We start from the raw sequence: 22,558 nt of genomic DNA, 5'->3' as shown, positions 1-22,558 counted from the left end.
TCCCCATAGTTCCTTGCAGCTGGTTAGGGAATTAGGGGAATTGGATTCCAATCCTAATACAGGATGCGGGGGAGACCAGGATTACACCTAACTTTACGTGTTTGGCCTAGGACCCTCTCTGCCTTTGTAAGACGATCATGTTGGCCTAGAAAAATCGCAGCGGTGCCTTCCAACCCTAACTTGCCTCGTTCTCTCTGAAAAGCTGCAAAAGCAACCAGCGCAAAAAAAAAAAAAAAAAAAAAAAAAGTGGAGGTCTGCGGCACCGCAGGGCGCATGCGCCATCCCTCCTCGCGCCGGCCTTTCAGACTTCCCTGAGCGGCTGCCCCAAGAAATGCCTGTTTCTCTGCGGAATTCCGTTGTTTTTTACGTGCTCTCTGGTCTCATCTTCTCGTACCCACTTTCTCATTTGTGACTGAAGAAAATGAATTGGCCCACTGAATTCCGGAAAAATACTAGGACACCTAAATATCTTGGACCGGCGCGGAAAGGGGCGGCCTGACCTTGGAAGCGGAACGGGGCCCTGCGGCAGGTCCTTCCGGGAGGGTGACATTCAGCCGGCCAGTCGGCGCGACAGGCTTTCCGTCCTAGAGACATGGCCCAGTTTGTCCGTAACCTCGCGGAGAAGGCCCCGGCGCTGGTCAGCGGTGAGCGCGGCATCAGCCCGCCTACGCGGGTACCCGGGCGGGCGGAGAGGCCTGCGAGGGCTCGAGGGGAGGACGCGGGAGGCGGTCACCCGAGCGGCCGGCGAGAGCCGCGGCGGGCACGGCCTGAACGTGGGGGGTGGGGGGGCAGGAGGCGGATTGGCGGCTCTTCTCTAGCTTTCCGCTGGCCAGGCCTGCGGCTTGGGTTCTGTCTACAACCTAGAGATTCTGAATTCTGACCGCAACAGCGAGCGGAGGGAGTGTGCAGGCAGCCGGGGTTGCCCAGCAGCCGCCGCCATGACGCCCTTCGACCTCCAGGAGGAGGAATAGAGAGGGGATGGGTCCGCTAGGAGAGCGTGGGAGACGACAGGCAGAGACACATGAAAGCACAGAAATACGGCCTCATCAGCTTGTCTGCTTCTCAGTGGAGTATGTGGAAGTCTGCAGACTTTTTAAGGATGGGTGACCTTTGGAACGTTGCCTTTGTATTCTGTCCTGGCCAGATTCTGCGATACTTCGCCTTTAATCTAAGGGAATTTTTAGGTGAAATTGAGCTTTACGAACGAATATTCCTGCCCCGGTATGCATAGGAAGGGATATTTGTAAGCAGCAATGTTTATTACCATAGGTTAGCGTTCGTGGGGATTTTCTGTTCGAAAAAGCTGGATGTATCCTTACTGGTAGAACGCTGTATTTCAGAACAACCCTGAGTAGTCACAGCCCAGGGTAGTAGTCATGTCAGTAAATATTTCATTTGTGTGCTGTAGCAAGCTATTCATTTTATCCTCATAGTGAGATCAGTTAAGTAGACGGAAGCTTCTTTGCTAGATGTGCTATATTCTAGTAAGTGGTTGAAGCGCAGATCTCTGAACGGCTTTCGCTCAGATTTTCTTCGTTGTCTCCTCCCTTTTCTCCATCAGCAGTCGAACAATGAGTTGTTGAATGCCTGACAGTGTCAGATACTTTAAATACTTGATCCTCTTCTCCTACAGAACCCCACAGTCCACTATTACAAGTTTACACACTTTACCAAAGAACTTAAGTTTACAACTTGACTAAGATAAAGCTCTACATTTTTACATAATACAAGAAGAAGGAACAGTGGCTTGATTATTTGGACTTTGTGGATGATTTGAGGCAAATGTTTTTAAATTTCAGGGTGGATTTTTTTCCTCCTACCAGGGCTTTCACATCTTTTCCGTGGTGCATCTTGGGGAATTGCAAACCAATTTTAATGATAATTTACAAAAAGAAAAGTAATATGAAAATAATTATGAAATATATCAACCATTTCCTCTATTACTATGAATAATTGAAAGATATAGGTTGTTATTCTTCCAGAAGTACTCAGAAAGGAGAACTCAACTGGGGCCAGAATGTTAAAGTGGAGCTGTATTTTGCTTCGTAACTTAACTCAGTGTATTAAATGTTAATGTTAAATATCTAAACTATTGCTAACTATATCTGTTAATTCTCCTGGAGGACAAAGAAGCTTACAGAAATAAGTAATTTTAATTCATCAAACTTCCCCGGAAAGGTCATAGAGTCTGGGGGTTTTTTTGTTTTTTGTTTTTTTTCCTGTTAAGTAAACTTGAGACTTTATTGGGATTTCACCAGCTTTTCCAGTTAATCTCTTTCTGTTCCAGGAACCAGTCCAGGGTACCACAGTGCAATGAGTTGTCTATCTCTCTAGTCTCCTGTGTGACAGTTTCCCAACCTTTCCTTACCTTTCATGACCTTGACAGTCTCAAGATGTCTGTGTAGGTGTCTGTCTAGGTATCCTTTAAAGATGTTCCCCATTTTGGATTTGTCTGGTGTCTTTGTCATGATTAGTCTGGAGCTATGGGGCTGTTGTTGTTTTTTTCTTTTTCTTTTTTTTTTCTTTGGCAGCATGCGGGTTTGAACCCGCGCCCCCTGCAGTGCAAGTGTAGGGTCTTAACCACTGGACCGCCAGGGAAGTCCCTGGAGCTATGGATTTTGAGAAAGAATACCACAAAAGTGAAGTCCCCTAATCACATATCATGATGTAAGTGATATCCGTATAACATCACTAGTGAAGTTCGCTTCCATCACTTGGTTAAGGTAGTTTCACTAGGTTTCTCCGAAAGTTACTGTTTTTTCCTTTCCATGCTGTATTCTTTAGAAGCAAGTAACTAAATTGGGGGAGGCAGGGGCAGGATTCTATCTCCTGTAAGAGAGAATATTTACATATATTTAAATAGAATTCTTCTGTGAGACAGATTTGTCTCTTCTTCCCCATTTTTTTATTCAGTCATTTATTGTATGGACTCACATACATTTACTTCAAACTTTGTACCTCCAGGAGCACAGTATGTTATTTATTTTGTTGCTCACATTGTTCCAGCTTTGGTCATTGAGAACTGTCACTTGGGCACCTCTCTCCCTTCGACATTCCCCTTTACTTTCTGGTATTACAAGATGCTTCAGCCTTTTTTTTTTTTTCTTCCCCTGCCATGCCACATGGCTTGCAGGATCTTAGTTCCCTGACCAGGGATTGAACCCGGGCCCCGGCAGCGAAAACGCTGAGTCCTAACCACTGGACCGCCAGGGAATTCCCCCGATTCATCTTACGTATCCCCTACCCCAGCCTTAGAATTAGCCATTTCTCCAAGGAACCCTAGTTCCTTTTACTGGACAAATGTATTTTGAAACTAAGATCTAGGTACTGGATATGTTCCTTGCCACTAGACTATGCTAGTCACCCCTTATTCATGGAACGTAAGTTCCAAAACCTCCAGTGGATGCCTGAAACCACAGATAGTACTGAATCCTATATATGCTGTTTTTTCCTATACATACATACCTATGATAAAGTTTAATCTATAAATTAGGCACAGTAAAAGATTAACAACAATAACTAATAAAACAGAACAATTAAAATACTGCAATAAAAGTTACGTGAGGAGGGCTCTGTCTCAGAATATCTTAGTGTACTGTACTCACCCTTCTGATGAGTGAGATGCTATAATGCCTACATGATAGGATGAGGTGGGGCAGATGATGTAGGCATTGTGACACAGCATTAGGATGGAACAGGGACAGCACGAAATTTCATCACACTACTCAGAAAGGCACACAATTTAAAACTTATGGATTGTTCAGTTCTGGAATTTTCCATTTAATATTTTCAGACAGTGGTTGACTGCAGGTAACTGAAACTATGGAAAGCAAAACCACAGATATGGGGGGACTGTTGTACTAGAATATCATTCCTCTAGGCCCTCTCACTGGGCAAGGAGGTGTGTGCGTATAGGTATTCCTCTACTTAGAATAGAATTACGTACCAGTAAACCTATCACAAGTTGAGAATATTGTAAGTCGAAAATGCATTTATTACACCTAACCTACCAAACATCATAACTTAGCCTAGCCTACCTTAATCGTGCTCAGAATACTTACATTAGCCTAAGGTTGGGCAGAATCACCTACCACAAAGCCTATTTCAGAAAACAGTGTTGAATATCTCACGTAATTTATTGAGTACTGTATTGAAAGTGAAAAATAGAATACTTGTGTGTTGGTTGTTTACCCTCATATCACATGATAGAGACTAACTGCAGCTTGCTGGCACTGCCCAGCATTACAAAAAAGTATGGTACCCACTATCGCTAGCCTGGGAAAAGATCAAAATTCAAAGTATCATTTTTACTGAATGTATATCACTTTCACACTGTAAATTGAAAAATTATAAGTTGAACCATCAAAAATTGGGGACCATCTGTATATTCACCCATGGGTGTGTGTACACACACACACATATGACCATTGAACAATGGGGATTAAGGATGCTGACCCCCATGCAGTTGAAAATCTGAATATAACTACAGTTGGCCCTCCATATCCACAGTCCCACATCCATGCATTCAACCAACCTCAGATGGTGAAGTACCGTAGTACATATTTATTGAAAAACATCCACATATAAGTGGACCTGTGCAGTTCAAAGGTCAACTATAGTTGTTTCTTATTGATCAGTCTGTATATAAAACTAAACATGGGTTCATAATGAATGTCTCCAACTCTAATCCAGTACCACAGGGTTTGTTCTTTTCTTCCACATCTATAACTTCCCTCTCTTACAGTGAGAAACCTGGCTCCCATCATCCACCATTCATTTACTTATATTTTGTTCATCCCTTGTATACATGTAAAGCAGTTTCAAACTTTTTAACCTAAACTCCCTGAGAAACAAATTTACCAACTAAAGTACAGTGTTTGTGTACATTGTACTGATTTGTTTGTTTGTTTATAAAGAAGAATATATCTGTATGTTGAAGATAATTTTAAAGACTGTTGACTGTTAAACAAGACGTTGTTCTCTTTGATGTCTTACAGGCGTTGGCAGTTCTATTTAGAGCTATCTGTTAGAGCTTTGGGTCCGCTTAAAGATTTACCCGTGACCCTAAGCCAGAGGATGATGGAGATAGTAAATTTAAGAGTAGTGAAATACCTAAATACAGGCAGTTAATAATAGGGAAAGTACCAGGAGCTTTGGGTTATCTATCTTTAAGCAATAGACACTTTATGGATGTTCATGTATTTGTGCTGTTTTTGTCATGCTCTCTTGTAATTTTTTATATAAAATACCTTTTCTTTTGCTGAAATCACTACCATAGTCTTACATCTACCCTGGTGGTTAAAAATTTTTTTTCCTGAAATAGTAAATACCTTGAGGAATTTCAGCTTAATAACAGAGTTAAGTTTTGGCTGCTCTTAACAATACATGTAGGCTGCATTTTTATTATTTGTGGTATTTTGAAGGAGGAGCAGCTGTGCTTTTGTTAATCCAGAACATATTGATGAGGATACCAAAAACGAGTACTAATTAATATAATTCCATCTGGATTTGTGGCCAATATAGTGACAAGTTTTAATCTTATTCTTAAGGATGCCATTCTACAGAGTTCCTTCCCTCCCCTTCTGCACCTCTTCCTTCCAAATTTTTTGGTCTCTACAAGACAATATGGTTACATTGCTGCTGTTTTCTTGTTTTTTGAACACAATTTCTAGTAACTTTATAGTTAACTAGATTTGCCATTCATAAATGAAGTACTAGTACTCTGGTACTGGCCACTAGTGAAGTCCTGGCATAATTGAATGTGCTTATAGCTTCCTGCCTGATTGAACTGCCCTGTGGCACAGGTGTTCTGCATCTTTAAAAGCCTCTGGTTTCCAGGGAGCAGCTTTGACTTTTCACACCGGGTGCACATTTGGTACAAGCATTGAATGAATGTGATGCATGAATAAATATTTGTGTCCAGCCCACACATCTGCTTCTTTCGGTCTCTAGTGAGTTCATCCTGGTTTTTTGTTTTGTTTTGTTTTCCAGCTGCTGTGACTTACTCGAAGCCTCGATTGGCCACATTTTGGCACTATGCCAAGGTTGAGCTGGTTCCTCCAACCCCTGCTGAGATCCCTACAGCTATTCAGAGCTTGAAAAAAATTATCAATAGTGCTCAAACTGGTAGCTTCAAACAGCTTACAGTTAAGGTAACTATGGGCTAAATGAAAACGTATGTGCATAAAAGAAAATGTCTCCCCTTGGGATTTTTCTGATTTTTTGATTAATATATGTATTTTTCAGTGAGGCTGAAACCAACATAATGAGAGATAATCTCTTTTTTGACTTTGGAGAAGGATACTTTGTAATTTTGTCATCTGGGTTGAAATAATCGAGCTATTTTATGTCTTAGTTTCCTATTAGTCTTATAACAAAGAAGTGATCATTTTTACTGGGCGGCTTTTTTTTTTCCTTTCCTATTTGTTTAGTGTACTAAATAGAATGGCTTGCTTTGCTGATTCTGTACTTTTTTTGTCTGTAGTCCTAAAACTATCCTCAATTTGGCCAAAAGATCTCTTGGTCTATATCACAGTCAAGCAGCTAACACTCATGGAGGGTAAAAATACCAAAACCTAGAAGCATATAATATGATATGAAGGGTGGAGATAAAATCTAAAGACTTAAGAATTCTAAAGAATTGGAACTTGAGGACTTCCCTGGTGGTCCAGTGGTTAAGACTCCTCTGTGCTCCCAGTGCAGGGGGCACAGGTTCTATCCCTGGTCAGGGAACTAAGATCCCACATGCCACTCAGCACGGCCGAAAAAAAAAAAGAAAAAAGAATTTGAACAAATTCACTTCCAGGTGCTAAAAGGAAAAGGCCCAATTTTGTTGTGGAAAGGTATTTTTTTCAACTGGAGTTTCAAGATCCATATTTGTGCTTGTGTGAACCGCTGTTTTCTGGAACTGTGTGTGTGTACTTGTTCTCTTTAGGGCAATAAAACATTGATCTGTGAAACTAATTACTGAATACTTGGAAAGAATTAAACCAAATAATAAATGAATAAAAATTATGTCTAAAGGGGAAGATAGAGCCCTTCATCTTTCAACAGATTTTCTTTGGCCAGACAGAAATGTCTGTCCAGAGACTTGCCTTCCTATAGCCATCCTTTCATATGAATGCCCTGTCTAAATGTGGCAGCTATTTCCAGGATGTGGGTTGTTTTAGGGCTCGTAAAGTGTCTCATAAACTAATAATGAAAGGGTTAAGTCAGTTCAGGTCTTTAAAGAATGCTTTGAAAGAATTTATAAGCTCTGGCCTACTTACCTTACATAATTGAAAGTTCAGGGGTTCTCAGCAGTTAAAGTTAACATCAGTAATTCTTGACTTTGACTAAAACTCCCCTTTAATTTGAATAGCATCCTTATATTCTCTGTCACTTAATCCTGGAAAAGAATAGTTTTAAATATATAAGAAAAAAATGTACATTAAAATTTGTGCTTCTTTTTTCAGGAAGCTCTACTGAATGGTTTGGTGGCCACTGAGGTGTGGATGTGGTTTTATGTTGGCGAGATCATAGGCAAGCGTGGCATCATTGGCTATAATGTTTGAAGACCAGTCTTTGCTTTGTTATTTGGGTGTTCTTGGACCATGTGTGAGCAGACTGCCATTTGAATAAAATAAGACAATGTGTCAAAATCAGTGTTTTCTCTGTCAAGCACTACATGGAAGGTCACAATTTCTCTTGATATTAAGTTGCCTTGTCTTTTGCTTTAATACATTAATACAGCTCTAAATGCATGTCTTTGCTTAGCCTGCAATTGGAAAGGATAGATACGAATATACCAACCTGGTACATGTATATATGAGGATAGCATTTTACTTTGAAGGCTTGAAATAAATGATATTTAAGCTTAATTTTAGAAAAGTTGGGGAAAGGCTTTGAGAAAACAAGAACTTGTTCCAGTAGGAGAAAAATAATACCATGTGCCAAACATGGTATATACTAGTTAAATCACCTAGTATAAAGAATACAATTTGGACTGTTTTTCTTTGCTAAAATCAGAGAAAGACCCCTTTGACAACAGCTGTGTCTGTAAATGTAGGGGTACTTTTTGTCAGTTTGAATATAGCTTCCCCAAAAGAGACCAGCCGGGTGATGTTCTGTGTGTCTTTGTAACATCTTTAACACTAGGACAGAGAATGAAAGCAATGACCTGTGTTTTCAATTTAATTTTGATATGTTATTAATGTCTTTTTTTTTTAAGGACCTCTCTTTACAAAAATAAAATATCCTATAGATATTTAACAGGATTATAGTTTAGTATCGTCCATGGGTCAAAATAGTATATTATGTCCTGAAATAAATACAAGTGATTGGTATCAGTCTGTCATCTTGAGCCACTTTATTGAGGATTTGGGAGCGACTTAATCATTCATTGGTCTTTCCTGGGGTTCTTACCATCTATGAATGTCTCGTTGGTATGTTTCTAAATCTGTTGTAACTCTCTTTGCAGCCACTGCACAACATGGAATACCAGCTGACGATAAGCAAAAGATGATTGCATATTGGAAAAGCATCATGGCTCACAATATAGTATTAATCCTTTAATAGTATTGAACCTTTATCCAGTCAATCCCAAATTTACCAACTGGTTTTGAACACTGCTGCTTTAGCCAATAAAGGGCACAGCTTTTCTTTGTGATAGGCAAGAACTCACCAAGGAGAGACTGCTACTCTCTGAACTGTGAAGTAATGCCTAACTTACTGCAGGTGGTCAAAACTGAAACTACCTCTTTTCAGAAAGCATTCAGTAACTTAAAATATACATAGCAACAGACAGAAAAGACACCACTACAATAATGGTGATTCTCATGAATTTTTCTATTGCATACGGGAGTGAGCAGTGCAATTAATTTTTCTAAAATGTAAAGGTATGAGATCAGTTAGCACTAGTAAGAACCTCCAGAGGCCAAGTTGATTCATGATATGTAACGTGATTTTAGTTTAACTACATGGTCGCCACACCAGAAAGTCCTCAAAATAAATGTTGACTACTCACTCCACTGCTACTTCCTCCTCCTTTGCCATATGGCACACCTCTGGTGTAGGCTGGCTAATAGTGTATGTACAGAATTTTCTTGGGTTAAAATAGCAGTGGACTCTCAAGCGGCCACTTGACTTCTGCAGGCCTGTTACTTTTTGTCCTCCTAAACCCCAAATGTGTTGCCTCCTAGCAGAGAACTGTTCAGACTGTCTTTCACTGAATTTTTGCGTGCCAAGTGTTTGCCACTGGCAACTTAAGTTTGAAGTCGGATATTTTTGGTGCACCTCCTAAATCCAGGTATGCTAAATGGTAGAAACATTCATGAACAAGACTGTTACCTGTTTCACAGAGCTTGATCTGGTGAGACAGGTAACTAAGCATGCAGTTAGAGTACCGAGCGGCTTGTGAATGGAAACCCATTGAAGGACTTAGACAAGGCACAATCCCTGCCTTCACTTTGTATAGTCTAGCAGCGGCGGGCAATTTCAAATCCATTAACAAAAGCTAGGGTAGAAATATGCATGGGGTGCGTGTGGTCTTAAAGTTGTTAAACATAAATTGTCAATAAACAGCAAAGCCTTCCTGAGGCTTGCATTTCAAGACCACATTGAATGTGATTCTGTCCACATTGCATACTTAATCCTCTGTTCTATATGCCTCAGCATTACTCTCCTTGGATAAGCTGCTTTTTTCTTTTCCACTTATCTTTTATATACCTAAGTACATATTCTGCCCTGATTTCTAAGGATAGCTCAATATAATTTACTTTTTTAACATCTCATGTTTGTATAGCACTTTACATTTCCACTATCTCATTTGGCCCTCAACTTCCCTCTGAGGCATGTGGCACAAATGATAGACCCACTTAAGACATCTTTTATCAGAGACATACTACAGCCACAGGAGTTAGTATCTGCTGGTCAGTAATGTGTTAAGAAGTCAGGAACTAAGCAGCAGAAACACTCAGTGATTTGGCTAGGATCCCATGAGTAATCCGTAGAATCGCAAGTTGGGCCCAGGCGGTGATCCCATGTGTAGCCTCTGCCCTGCCTTCACTCCTTGTAGACTCCCTTACGTTGTTTTTTACGGTTCCATTCTGCAGTGCTTTCTGTATGTTCTCAGTCCTTTGCCCTACTGTCAAGCTGTTTAAGCTTTCTGGCAAATCAGATGTCAGCCTACCTAATCTTATATAAAGTGATATCTAGCTTTGTGAGACGTAGTATTTCCTAATATGGTTTTCATTTCTACTGAATACGAATTGGTATGATCAGGATGACTCGAGATTAATACAGTAGCAATTCCACCAGAGATTCCCTTACCAGGGAACTTAACACTAGGCCTGCTTACCAAATGAAAGGCCCCTATACTATTAAAATACTGATAAATACATGCAAGGCCCTTGACAACATGCCTTCAGCCTTGGTGTAATCGCATTTTGCTACCAACCAGGCCTTCAGCCACACAGCTTCTAACCAGTCCCCATAAAAACTCAAAGCTTTAAATCTAGTTTTCAGATTATGTACCCACTGCCCCGATTGTTGCAGTTTTCTACCAGTCACCAGGCCACTCTTCTTTATTGATAAATTTTTTTCTCCTGGCTTTCTGTCAGTCTACAAAACGAGTTCTGTCTTAATTCTTGGCCATTTCAACATACACGTGGGTCAGTAGTTTTCAAAGTAAGGAAACTTGGTAATGAAAATTCTCAGGTTCTACCTAGGAATGGGGGATGGGATCTGGCACTCTCTGAACTGGCTCTCCGTTTAATTCTGATGCATGCTAAAGTTTGAGAACTATTGACATAAATTGTCCTTCCAACAAACTGGGCTCAGTTCCCTTAAAAAGCCCAATGATAATGTCTCACCTTCCCTGGGCACTCATTCCTGTCCTTACCAAGGAATTTCAGCCACTCCATGGTTTCAGTTTCACGCATCCCTCTCTCTGACCACCTATAATCTTTCCAGCCCATTCCCTGTAATAGCCCAGCTATATTCATTTGGAGTCACCAGGACCATCAATAAATTGATGCTGCCATTTCCTTCACCACCTCGCTGTCCTCTCTTCTCCCGGCTTATTTATATTCCATGGTCAATTGGGATCACTCTCTTGAATAAACCCTGAACTTCTTCACCTCTCACTCATTTTGTTGTCCTCATTTGCCAAAACCACATCCTCGGCTAAGTCTGTGTAGTCTGTACTTGCACCCGTGTAGCTGAATGTAGCTGGAGGAAACAGCCAAGGTGGCTACTCTCAGTTTATATTCATGATCAGAATCTTCAGATGGTACCTAGTACTACCTGACAACCACACTGCGTTTCCTTGGGCCACGATTATTTCTGTCAGCAGATGACCTTGCTTACTACTTAACTAAGAAAACTAAAGCAATTGGAGAACTTCCATTGGCTCCCACAGCGTCATTCTCACAAACTGCACCCATAAATATTCTCCGCCTTGCCTATACTAGATGGTTCATGTGCCTTTTTTTTTTTTTTTTTTCCTCTTTCTTTCGTGTTTTGGCCCTGCAGCTTGTGGGATCTTAGTTCCCTTACCAGGGATCGAACCCAGCCCCTCGGCAGTGGAAGTGCGGAGTCCTAACCGTCAGACCGCCAGGGAACTCCCAATTCATGCTCCTTTTTAAAGCCAATCCCTCCATTCAATGTCTTTGTACTATCATTTATCCCCTTTTCCTGTTGTTTGTTGTTCCTATGAGTGTATACACATTATCCCATCTTTTACAAAATTAGCCCCCTTTTGCAGCAAAACACCTCAAAAGTTGTCAATATTCAGGGCCTTCCCTGGTGGTCCAGTGGATAAGACTCCACGCTCCCAATGCAGGGCACCCGGGTTTGATCCCTGGTCGGGAACTAGATCCCACATGCTACAACTAAAGATCCCTCATGCTGCAACTAAAGATCCCGCATGCCACAGCGAAGATCCCGCGTGCAGCAACTAAGACCCGGCGCAGCCTAAATAAATAAAATATTTTTTTGAAAGTTACCGATATTCAGTGTCTCCAAATCCTGTTCTCCCTTCAATCCATTCCAATCCAGCACTCATTCCTACCCCTCCACTGAAACTGCTCTTCTGACACTTTAAATGGGTCACTTCTCAATCCTCATTTTACTTGCTCTTTCAGCAATGTCTGACTCAGCTATTTCCTCCTGCTTGATGCACTTTCTGATAGACCTGACTTCCAGAACTTTCCTTTGGCCTTCCTTCTTCCTTCCTTTTTGTTCATGTCTCAGTTTCCTTTTCTGGTTCCTCCTTTCCCTGGCAGCCTGTCTTTGGAATATCCCAAACATAAGGCTCAGCTCTCTCGCTCTCTTTCTCCCTCTCTCTCTCTCTCTCTCTCTCTCTCTCTCTCTCTCTCTCTCTCTCTCTCTCTCTCATCATTCCACTGGAGATCTCATCCAGTCTCCTGGTTTAAATGATGCCTCTTAACTGATGACTCTCAAATTTATAGCTCTAGTCCCTACCTCTCCTCTGAGCTCTAGGCTTATATGCCACTACACCTCCACTTGGGTGTTTAGTAGACATCTCAAACTTAGTATATCCAAAGTGAACTCCTGACTTTCCTTCCCCATCCCCATCCCAAACCTGTTCCGCAGTTTTCTCTCTCTCAGCTGATGGCAACTCTATCCTTCCGGTTGCTCAGGCTGAAAACCTTTGGAGTCATCCTTGACTCGTGTCTTTCATGTTCTATATCGATCCTTCAAGAAGTCCTATTGGTTCTACCTTCAACCACCTCCATCACTAACACCAAGGTGCTATTGTCTCTCACTGGGATTGCTGAAATGCCCTCTTAAATGGCCTCCTGCTGCCAAGCTTGTCTGTCTACAGTCTATTTACATCAGTCAGAGCGTATCAAAGTGTAAGTCATACCATGTCACTCCTCTGCTCAGAACCCTCAATGGCTCCCGCCTCACTCAGATTTGAAGCTAAAGTCCTTACTGTGGGCCACAAGGCCCAGCAAGACCTGGCTTTCCATTATATCTCTGACTTCAACCCCCTCTACCCTTCTCCTTTCTCACCCTGCCCCACTGGCCCCCTTGCTGTTTCTCAAACTCACCAGGCAACTCCTGCCTTAGCACTGACTGGTTCCTCAGTTTGGAATACTCTACCCCAAGATCTTCCCAGGGCTGGTTCCCTCACCTCATTCAATATTTTCAGTGTGGGCTTCCCCAGGCATCCTAATTATAATTGCAAGAAACCTAACTCCAAATACTCTTTTCTCCTTTCCTGCTTTTTTCCCCAAAAATTTCAACTTCTAATAGTCCACGTGATTTACTGGATTATTATGTTTATTGTTTTACCTTGCTAAAATAAATGCAAGCCCCACAAAGGCAGAAATGTTTGAAAATCTATTTTGTTCACTGATACTATCCCAAGCTCCAAGCACATAATCACTCAATACAGATATGATGAGTAAATTAATTTATCCATTAATGAATCTGTACCTTTATAAATGCTGTTCTCTTGGCCTTTCTACCTGTACATCTCTGTTCCACTTTGAGAAGTCTTTTCTGATTTTCCCAAACTGCTTCCCTTTCCCCTCCTGTTGGGCCTCTTATAGCACACATCACTGTACCCTAATGACACATTTACATTGGTTTATTCCCCTTGCTAAGCTTTTTAAGGAAGGTACAGTGTCTAATTCACCTTTGTAATCCTAGCCTATCCCATTATCTATCTGACTTGTCTATAGTAGGTTTTCAAACAGTAAAACAGCGAACTCTAGCTTACCGTGTTTGGTGCTAGGTTGATAAAACAGAGTTTAGTGGCAGTTTGCCACAGAGGGAGACGCAGGCCTAGGGGACTCATTTCCTCAAGGCCTGCAGGCTGAGACTGCTACAAAGCTGATGCCAGCTGAGTCACTCCTGCATCTCAACCTCAACTCTGAAACTCAGAGATTTGGATCCCTGATTATCAGCCCTTCTCTACTAAGCAAGCTTAGTGCAGTGCTGCCTTCATATAAGACCTAGGAGGGAAGAACGAGGGTGGGCAGCAGAAGATCCTTTATAGAAGACCGAGCCTGAAATCTGAAAATCCCAGAAATTCCTCAGGAACTGATCATCTTAACTCCCTCTTTTTTTTTTTTTTTCGCGGTACGCGGGCCTCTCACTGTTGTGGCCTCTCCCGTTGCGGAGCACAGGCTCCGGACGCGCAGGCTCAGCAGCCATGGCTCACGGGCCCAGCCGCTCAGCGGCACGTGGGATCTTCCCGGAGCTTCCTGGAGCTTCCTGGACCGGGGCACGAACCCGCGTCCCCTGCATCGGCAGGCGGACTCTTAACCACTGCGCCACCAGGGAAGCCCTTAACTCCCTCTTTCTTTGCCACACCTGCCTTTCAGGAATTATACCCTTCGGAGAGCTGAAAGAAGCACATCATATATAAGTTTATAGCACCACACTATTCTCATAGGATTTACACATGCAGCCTATGGGTGGATTTTTTTTTTAACATTTTTATTGGAGTATAATTGCTTTACAATGGTGTATTAGTTTCTGCTTTATAACAAAGTGAATCAGTTATACATATACATATATCCCCATATGTCCTCCCTCTTCTGTCTCCCTCCCACCCTCCCTATCCCACCCCTCTAGGTGGTCACAAAGCACCGACCTGATCACCCTATGCTACGCGGCTGCTTCCCACTAGCTGTTTTACATTTGGTAGTGTATATATGTCCATGTCACTCTCTCACTTCGTCCCAGCTTACCCTTCCCCCTCCCCATGTCCTCAAGTCCCTTCTCTACGTCTGCGTCTTTATTCCTGTCCTGCCCCTAGGTTCTTCAGAACCTTTTTTTTTTTAGATTCCATGTATATGTGTTAGCATACGGTATTTGTTTTTCTCTTTCTGACTTACTTCACTTTGTATGACAGACTCTAGGTCCATCCACCTCACTACAAATAACTCAGTTTCGTTTCTTTTTATGGCTGAGTAATATTCCATTGTATATATGTGCCACATCTTCTTTATCCATTCATCTGTCGATGGACACTTAGGTTGCTTCCATGTCCTGGCTATTGTAAATAGATACGGGTGGATTTTTATAAGAATCATATGTTGGACTTCTTGCACAAAGTAAAAATGGTTATCTTTAGAGCCTCGAAGTTTTAATGCATTCCAGTGTTGTCAAATCCAAAAGCAATTCAAACACTGTTGTGTGGTTTTGAATTATAGACTACTTGTTAAAATAGCGATTGTTTCCCCTAAGGATTGCCTGCATTTCTTTTTTTTTTTTTTGCAATACGTGGGCCTCTCACTGCTGTGGCCTTTCCCACTGCGGAGCACAGGCTCCGGACACGCAGCCTCAGCGGCCATGGCTTACGGGCCCAGCCACTCCATAGCATGTGGGATCTTCCCAGACCGGGGCACGAACCCGTGTCCCCTGCATCAGCAGGCGGACTCTCAACCACTGCGCCACCAGGGAAGCCCTGCCTGCATTTTTACGTTGATGTCATCTCACTTTGGGTCTCAAGAGGGTAGGGAAGTTAATAGAACAAGTGAATAACTATAGTTCTGAGATAACAGTGAATTCTAACATGATGGTAGAAAAGTGATTACCACTTTTGATGACCTTCAGGTGGAGTAATGGAAAGAAAACCGTGTAAGCCCAGGATTGTTGTTTTGGGAGTTTTTTTAAAGTAATGTGAGCCAAATAAATATTGTCAGGAGTGATATTTTGATCGTCATTACTTTGTTTGTTTTTTAATATTTATTTAGTTAGTTGCACTGGGTCTTAGCTGCAGCACGTGGGCTTCTTAGTTGTGGCATGCAAACTCTTAGTCGTGGCATACATGTGGGATCTAGTTCCCCGACCAGGGATTGAACCCGGGCCCTCTGCGTTGGGAGTGTTGAGTCTTATCCCCTGCGCCACCAGGGAAGTCCCTGCTTTACTTTGAATCCTGTTATGGTTTCATCTGCCTTGAATATTGCGAGCAGAAGAATGCTTTATTATGTGATACCCACGTTACTGCTACATTAGGGAAACTGATTTCCACTTCTGTGCAGGCTCCAAATTTCACCCCCACTGCACTAAGGGTAAACACTGAAGCCAAATGGCCCTGGATTTGAGACCCTTGAGTTTGTTTGCTCTACCTTCACCATCTGACACCACCCCCTCCACCGCCTGCCACCGCGAGCCACCCATCCCAGAAGAAAGCTGCCTCTAAACACTGAGTAGCAAGCATCTCAAAGTTGTCTGTGGAAAGGCCCACCTAAAGAACACATCAGCAACGGAACCCTTTTTCTTTTCTCTCTTAAAATGGTATCCGTAGCTGCGTGTTTTCCTTATTGCCCGTCTCAGCTAAGACAAAGGCCTGGTGCAGGTTAGCAGAAGCCACTCCGATTAGATGTTTTGAAACAAAATGTTACTCTCCTCACTGTTCAGTGCAGAGTGAAATGATGTGGAACCATTCGCGGTGAGGTGAGTGAGTCAGGGTTGAAGGACTGGAATGCAGGACTTGATTCCTGGTTTCCTAGCTCTAACTACATCCTCTCTATGCTTGGATATTTAACCTGGTCATTGCACCGTGAGGGGCAGGAATGGGGAAGGGGGATGGTTTGCTTTTTATGTGTTTATTCAGAAACTTACATCTGAGCTCTAACCCACATGTAAGACACTTCATTTCAACTCTAGCAGGAGCAAGTGATGATTCATAACGTATTCTTTGTGTCAGAGTCCCATGATTTTTCCTGGGTCTTAAGCAGTAGGATTGTCTAGATGTTAATAGAGAGGACTCAGAACAGAGAAGAGAATGTGGCTAAAGAGAAAAGGCTAAACCCTAATCCTAATTATCTTAAAAGTCAAATTAACCAGTGATCCTTTAACTACCTAGTCTCTACCCATAATGTTTCAAAATAAATTCTCAGTTTTTAAACTTGGTATCAGAAGCTCATGTAACTTCACCTGTTAGAGACATTAATAAGCGTAGCTTTTAAAGCAGGCTTACATTTTTGTATCAGATTATGAGGTCTTTGCCTTGTGCAATGATGGCCATGCTCTCATGGTTTTGTTTGTTTGGTTTTTTACTTCAGTTATCTTCCAAAAGATACACAGTGAGTATTTTTCTTTTCAGTCTAGGAATAAACTAAACACAATGCATGCGTTGTATTATGTATGTTTCAAAAACATGTCAAAACAAGCTTATTCATCTAGCCTTGAAAAAGATAACCTTTGGGAAAACTTAGGAGAGAACTTGGGAGAGAAAATAACCAAATGCTTATTACTCAAAAGGCTTCTTCAAGTGACCATAAAGTCTAGTCTTTCAATGCTAACATCTTCACTTGTGGAAATTCATCTCAGAATCAGGAATTGGTAGCTTCCAGTTCCTCTGAGAATATTCCTCAATCAACAAGTTGTCCACCTAGCTAAGGGACAGCTTCCTGGAATTAAGACTGAAGAACCTAGGTTATAATTAACTCAGACTTCCTCCTCCTCTTGTACCTTGGCCATGACCTTAATCCTCACCTAGAGTTTCCACCTCATCTACGGATAAAAATTTGTTCTAATTTAGACCAACTGAACTCTAGTCTTGTTAGCCTAAGGTGAGTTAGCATTGGTGGCTGAAAGGAATCCTAAACCAATTTCAGACCATTTAGTTAGACTTTAAGCATGACTCAAAGAAATCTAGACATATCAGTGGGAGGATAACTTTGCTCAGTATTACCCTTTTTCTGTCTGTAGTTTAAAAAATTTTTTTTAATTCGGTAATGTTAGGTCTAGTGAATTTTTTCAAAGTAATTTGGAGGCAAACAAAATGTTTCCAGTTATAGGAACTGCAGCATTGACAATACACAGAAGTAATTAAAAGGAGTGTTAAAATGGGAAGGGCTTTGGAATTTAGCAGCTTTCAGTGACATGGATTTAAAGTCATATTTATGTGAGAATCAGTAGGTCCATTGACTTATCTAAAGATCCCAAAGCCTTATATGATCTCCTTGGCTCTTAAAATTTCACAAGAGATAAGGTTTATGGGATAAAGAATATAGAATCAAGTGTTTGGCAGGCATGGAAGTTGAGATTCAAAGAAGCCATTATACACCTTCGTTCACATGACAGTCTTTGAGAAAATAGGAATGCCTTACCTATTACATTAAGGAAAAATAGAAACTATCTAGCAAGGACTCCTTCAATTTCCTCCCCTGACCTCAAACTGATCTATTTCTTCCCTCCTTTCTCCTGTCCTAGAGGAAAACATTTAGAACATTCTTTCCGAAATTATCCTTCTACATTTGCTCTTGCTTCTCTGCCTTTCCACTCTTCAGTGATCTGAAAAGACCTACTCATTCCCCATTTTCCTTTGTTCATTTATTTATTTGTTCAACAAACATATATTACACTATTGTTATAGGGCATATTAAGTGCTTGGGATACTGAAAATAAAAGCCACATATCCTACCTTCAAAGGGCTCAAAGGGAAGAGGTAGCAAAATAAACAATTACAAATCACACAATTATGATACATCATGTAAAGATCAACAAGAGAAGTCTGCACATTCTGCTATGGTTGTATACACAGGAGAGGTTGAAGAATGCTGGGGTAAAGGGGCTGGCACCTGAGATGGGTCTAGAAGTTAGCCAAGAGAACAAAAGGGGAAAGAAGGACTTTTTAGACAGAGGGAATAGCATGCACCAAAGCAGGACCGTAGGAGAGAATTCAAATTTAATAAGGCAGGAACACAAGGAATAGATGTGTGTTGGAGGAAGGGGTGAGGGAGAATTAGACCAAATGACACAGGATCTTCAAGATGATAAGGAATTATTAAAGTATTTTAAGGATGGAAGTAATATGGTGAGATTTGCATTTTAGGAAGATCAGTCTTCAATCAGAGGATGATTAGACTGGGAACTATAGCAGTTATCCTGAAAAGAAATGAGCAATTGGAAGTGCACAGTGGTGTAATTAGAGGAGGCTGTACAGAAAGAGGCAAACTTCGGTGTAAACAGGAATTTAGTTTAAGGACATACAAGCGAAGATGCCCAACAGTGTTGGTTCTGTGTGTCTGAAATTAGAAAGAGCGGTTAGTGCTGAAGATGTAAATTTGGAAGTAACAAACACACTGCAGGGACTGGGGCCTGGCTTCTGAGATGAGATTGCTTAGGAAGAATGGGAAAGCTTCAGGAGGGGCCGGTAGGTGTTTCTGTAGGTTTTGTTTATTGCTGTATCCCCAGCACCTACAGCTGTGCCTGGTATGTAGGCAGCACTCAGTAAGTATTTGAATACATGAATGAAATAATGAAAAGAAAAGAGGATTAAGAACATAACTCTGAGAAACATCAACATTTAGGGATGGACACAGAAAAGAAGCCACTGAAGGGATCTGAGATAGAAAGATTAGAAAGGTAGGTGGAAAAGCAAGAAGGAGAGAGTGGGGTCATGGAAACCAAGGGAAGAGAGCTTCCAGAAGTTCAACCATGCTGCAGAAAGACCAGGTACAACAAGAACTGAAAAGTCTCCATTAGTTTTAGCAACTAGAAAGTCATGGGAGGTTTTTGGCGGCAGCAGTTTCAATGGGGGCAGTGGGTGGCCAGAGGATAGTGTTTGCAGAGTATGTGGAGAATGGGAAGGAAGTGGAGGCTCTGAAGGTAGATGAGTCTTTTCAGAAACTTGGCTGCATCTTCATGAAGCCATTTTTTCTTTCCTTTTTCATTGATACTTTCCCTGAAGCTATAGATAGGCTCAAGTCTCCCTCTCTTAAAAACAAACAAAAACACCACCTTCCCTTTAGTTCATTCTCAAGCTATTGACCTATCTTTCATTACCCTTCTTCTCAAGCGAATGGAAGTATGTGAGTGTATCTTGAATCCTCTTTCTTCTGTTAACTTTCCCTTTCATTTATTTTCTGACCGAGGCAGCCCTTGTAATGTATCACTCTGTAATGACTATATGTATATAATTAACTTGTTCATTTACTTATCCATTCATCCTTGCCTCTTTCTCTCCCTACATTTAGTACATCAACAAATCCTTACTCTATCTTCAAAATATATCCTGAATCTGTCCATTTCTCATCACCTCCACATTACCACCCAAGGCCAGGACACCCTCATCTCTCACCTGGACCACAGCAGTCACCTGCCAACAGATCTCCCCACCTTCACCCTTGCCTCTCTATTATCTATTCTTATACTAGCAGCCAGAGTGATCCTTTCAAGTATTAAGTATTTTGTCAGTCTTCTATTCAGAACCTCCAGTGGCTCTTCATCTCATTTGAAGTCTCTGTATGAGCTGAAGCACCCCCTCCCCCATTGCTTGGCTCAACACATTTCTACCACTGTTCCCGCCATTGGCCTGACTGCAGCCACACTGGCCTCTTTCTTGTCCCCTAAACACACTCCACCTCAGCCCATCTGCATTTGGTTTACTCTCTCACTTCCTCAGCACTCTGTTCATATAGCCCCTTAACCCAAAGGTCTCCCCTGGCCAGCCTTCAAAAACAATTGCACCTTAGCCTCTCCCAGCTCTCTACCCTCTTCATCGTACCTACATAGCACTTGTCACCAGCTGACTTATGATAGTAACTTATTTGTTGTCTGTTTCCCTTCACTAGACTCTGAGCACCTACAAAGTGTCCCTACCAAGAGCACCTCCCTTGGAGAAGCAGAGACAAAGATAACTGAGGAACTATTCCTGCCCTTGAGGAACCCGCACTTCAGTGAGTCATACAACCTAACAAGTAATTAGAATGGAAATGCTCAAAGCTGTCTGGATGCAAGAGTCAGGCCCCGGGGAACAGTGTGGTTTGGGGCAGCAGTTTGGGCACTCTTCCACCTGGGTAGTAGTTACAACCATGAGTTCACTCTAAGAGAATGTGAGAAACGAAAAGCACTCAGGAGGCATCAGTGTCTAAGGGGTGAAGGACAGAGAAAGCAGCCAAGAAGAAGAATCAGAGGTGAAGAAGGGCTGGAAGAATGGAAGAAAGACAAGACAGAAGCTCACTGAGGTTGAAGCTACTATATTGTCTTTCTAGAATATTACTACTAGTCATTGCAATGAAAACATTTATTAACAGTTGGCTACGTGCTGTTACCGTTCTAAGCATGTTCCATATGTTCACACATTAAACCTCACAATGACACAGGAAGTTAGGCACTAGTATGGCCCCATTTTACAGAGAGGAAATGGATTCACTTACCCAAGTGCACCCACCTACTGAGAAATAAAGATTAGAACCCAAACAGTTTGAGCTTGCACTCTTAAACACTATGTTGTTATCCTTAATACAATACTGTGCCAGCTCTATATGCATTTTCCTATTTTATTGAGTAGCTATTAAGGTCAGGTACTGTTCTAGCCTCTGGATACAGAGCAGTGAAGTGGACCAAGTACCTCCCTTCATGGAGTGCATATCCTTGTGGGGGTGATTGACATGAAACAAGTCCGTAGATGCAGATACAAGTGCTATGAAGAAAAACGAAGCAGGGTAAGGTATCACGAATGACAGAGGTGGCCTCTCTGAGGAGGTGACATTGAAGTAGAGATCTGGAGGAAGTGAGAGAGTGAGCCAAGAGGATATCTGGGGGAAGAACATTCCAGGCAGAGGGAACAGCGAGTGCAGAAGCCTTAAAGTGTGAGTGTGCAGGTGTGTTCCAGGAACTGCAAGGAGGTCAAAGCAGTAGGAGCACAATGAACTAGGGAGAGAGAGGCGAGAGGTAAGGTCGGAAAGGTACAGAAAGGCTTCCAGGACATATTGTTAAGTGAAAAAGATTAAGGGATAAGGGATAGTAGTTTGTATGGTATAATAACATTGAGTAAAGAAGTATGTGCGTGTCTGTGTGTACATCCATATAGATAGATGATAGATAGATAGATAGATAGATAGATAGATAAATATATATAAATGTGTTTATATTCTGAAATAATAGCCAAAAAACTTAATAGTGATTATCTTTTGAGGGAAGGAAGGGATATTTAGACTTTTTATTTTATATTCTTCCCTACTATTTGGAAAATTTTACCTCGCATATGTGACTTTCATAATAACCAAAAAATAGCTAAAACTCTTAACCACATGTTAAGGGGCCCAAGCTAAAGTCCTCTTTCCCTTTATGGCTGAGCCTCTCCAAAGTTGCGTCCACTGGCTCCTTGCTCTCTCCCTGTCCTCTTGCCCTCTCCCTGTCCTCCTCAACCAAATACAGTCCGACTCCAGACTTCACGTCTCCCCTGCCACCGCACTTACAGGGCTCACCTGTGACTTCCCTGGGACTACGAGGAACACTCTTCAGTCCCTTTTGCTTCTGGAACTCTCTGCTACATTTGACATTGTTTACAGCTCCTCTGGTTGAAACACTTTTTCCTTTGGCTTCCCTCTTGCCCCCTTTTATCTCACTGAGCATTTTAAACAAATAATTCATTACAAAAGTTTTTTTGGCCATGCCACGTGGCACACGGGATCTTAGTTCCCCGTCCAGGGATCCCGTACGTCCTGCAGTGGAAGCTCGGAGTCTTAACCATTGGACCGCCAGGGAAATCCCACACTGAGCGTTCTTTCTCAGTCTCCTTCCACTGGCTACTTTTTGTTAGCCTACTAGATAGAAAGATAAGTTTCTTCTGGTTGTATTCTTG

General features: G+C 41.8%; 1 protein-coding gene across 2 annotated transcripts; it reads left to right on the top strand.

Moving 5' to 3' along the window:
• Positions 1–313: 313 nt before the first annotated feature.
• ATP5MG (ATP synthase membrane subunit g) lies at positions 314–20,712 on the top strand. 2 transcript variants are annotated; one of them, XM_081239937.1, is made up of 3 exons: positions 314–644; positions 5,992–6,152; positions 20,544–20,712. In XM_081239937.1, exons 1-3 carry the CDS (start codon positions 593–595, stop codon positions 20,607–20,609), a joined length of 279 nt encoding a protein of 92 aa, XP_081096063.1. In that variant the 5' UTR covers positions 314–592; the 3' UTR covers positions 20,610–20,712. The 2 variants fall into 2 exon arrangements, with proteins under 2 accessions (XP_081096063.1, XP_081096062.1); XM_081239936.1 differs by lacking the exon at positions 20,544–20,712 and adding an exon at positions 7,455–7,643 and having other exon boundaries at positions 328–644.
• Positions 20,713–22,558: the final 1,846 nt, after the last annotated feature.

Source organism: Mesoplodon bidens (assembly GCF_964165515.1).
Source record: "Mesoplodon bidens genome assembly, chromosome: 7".
Taxonomy (NCBI): Eukaryota; Metazoa; Chordata; class Mammalia; order Artiodactyla; family Ziphiidae; genus Mesoplodon; species Mesoplodon bidens.
The sequence above is the reverse complement of the archived record's forward strand: the minus strand, read 5'-3'. Positions and strand labels throughout refer to the sequence as shown.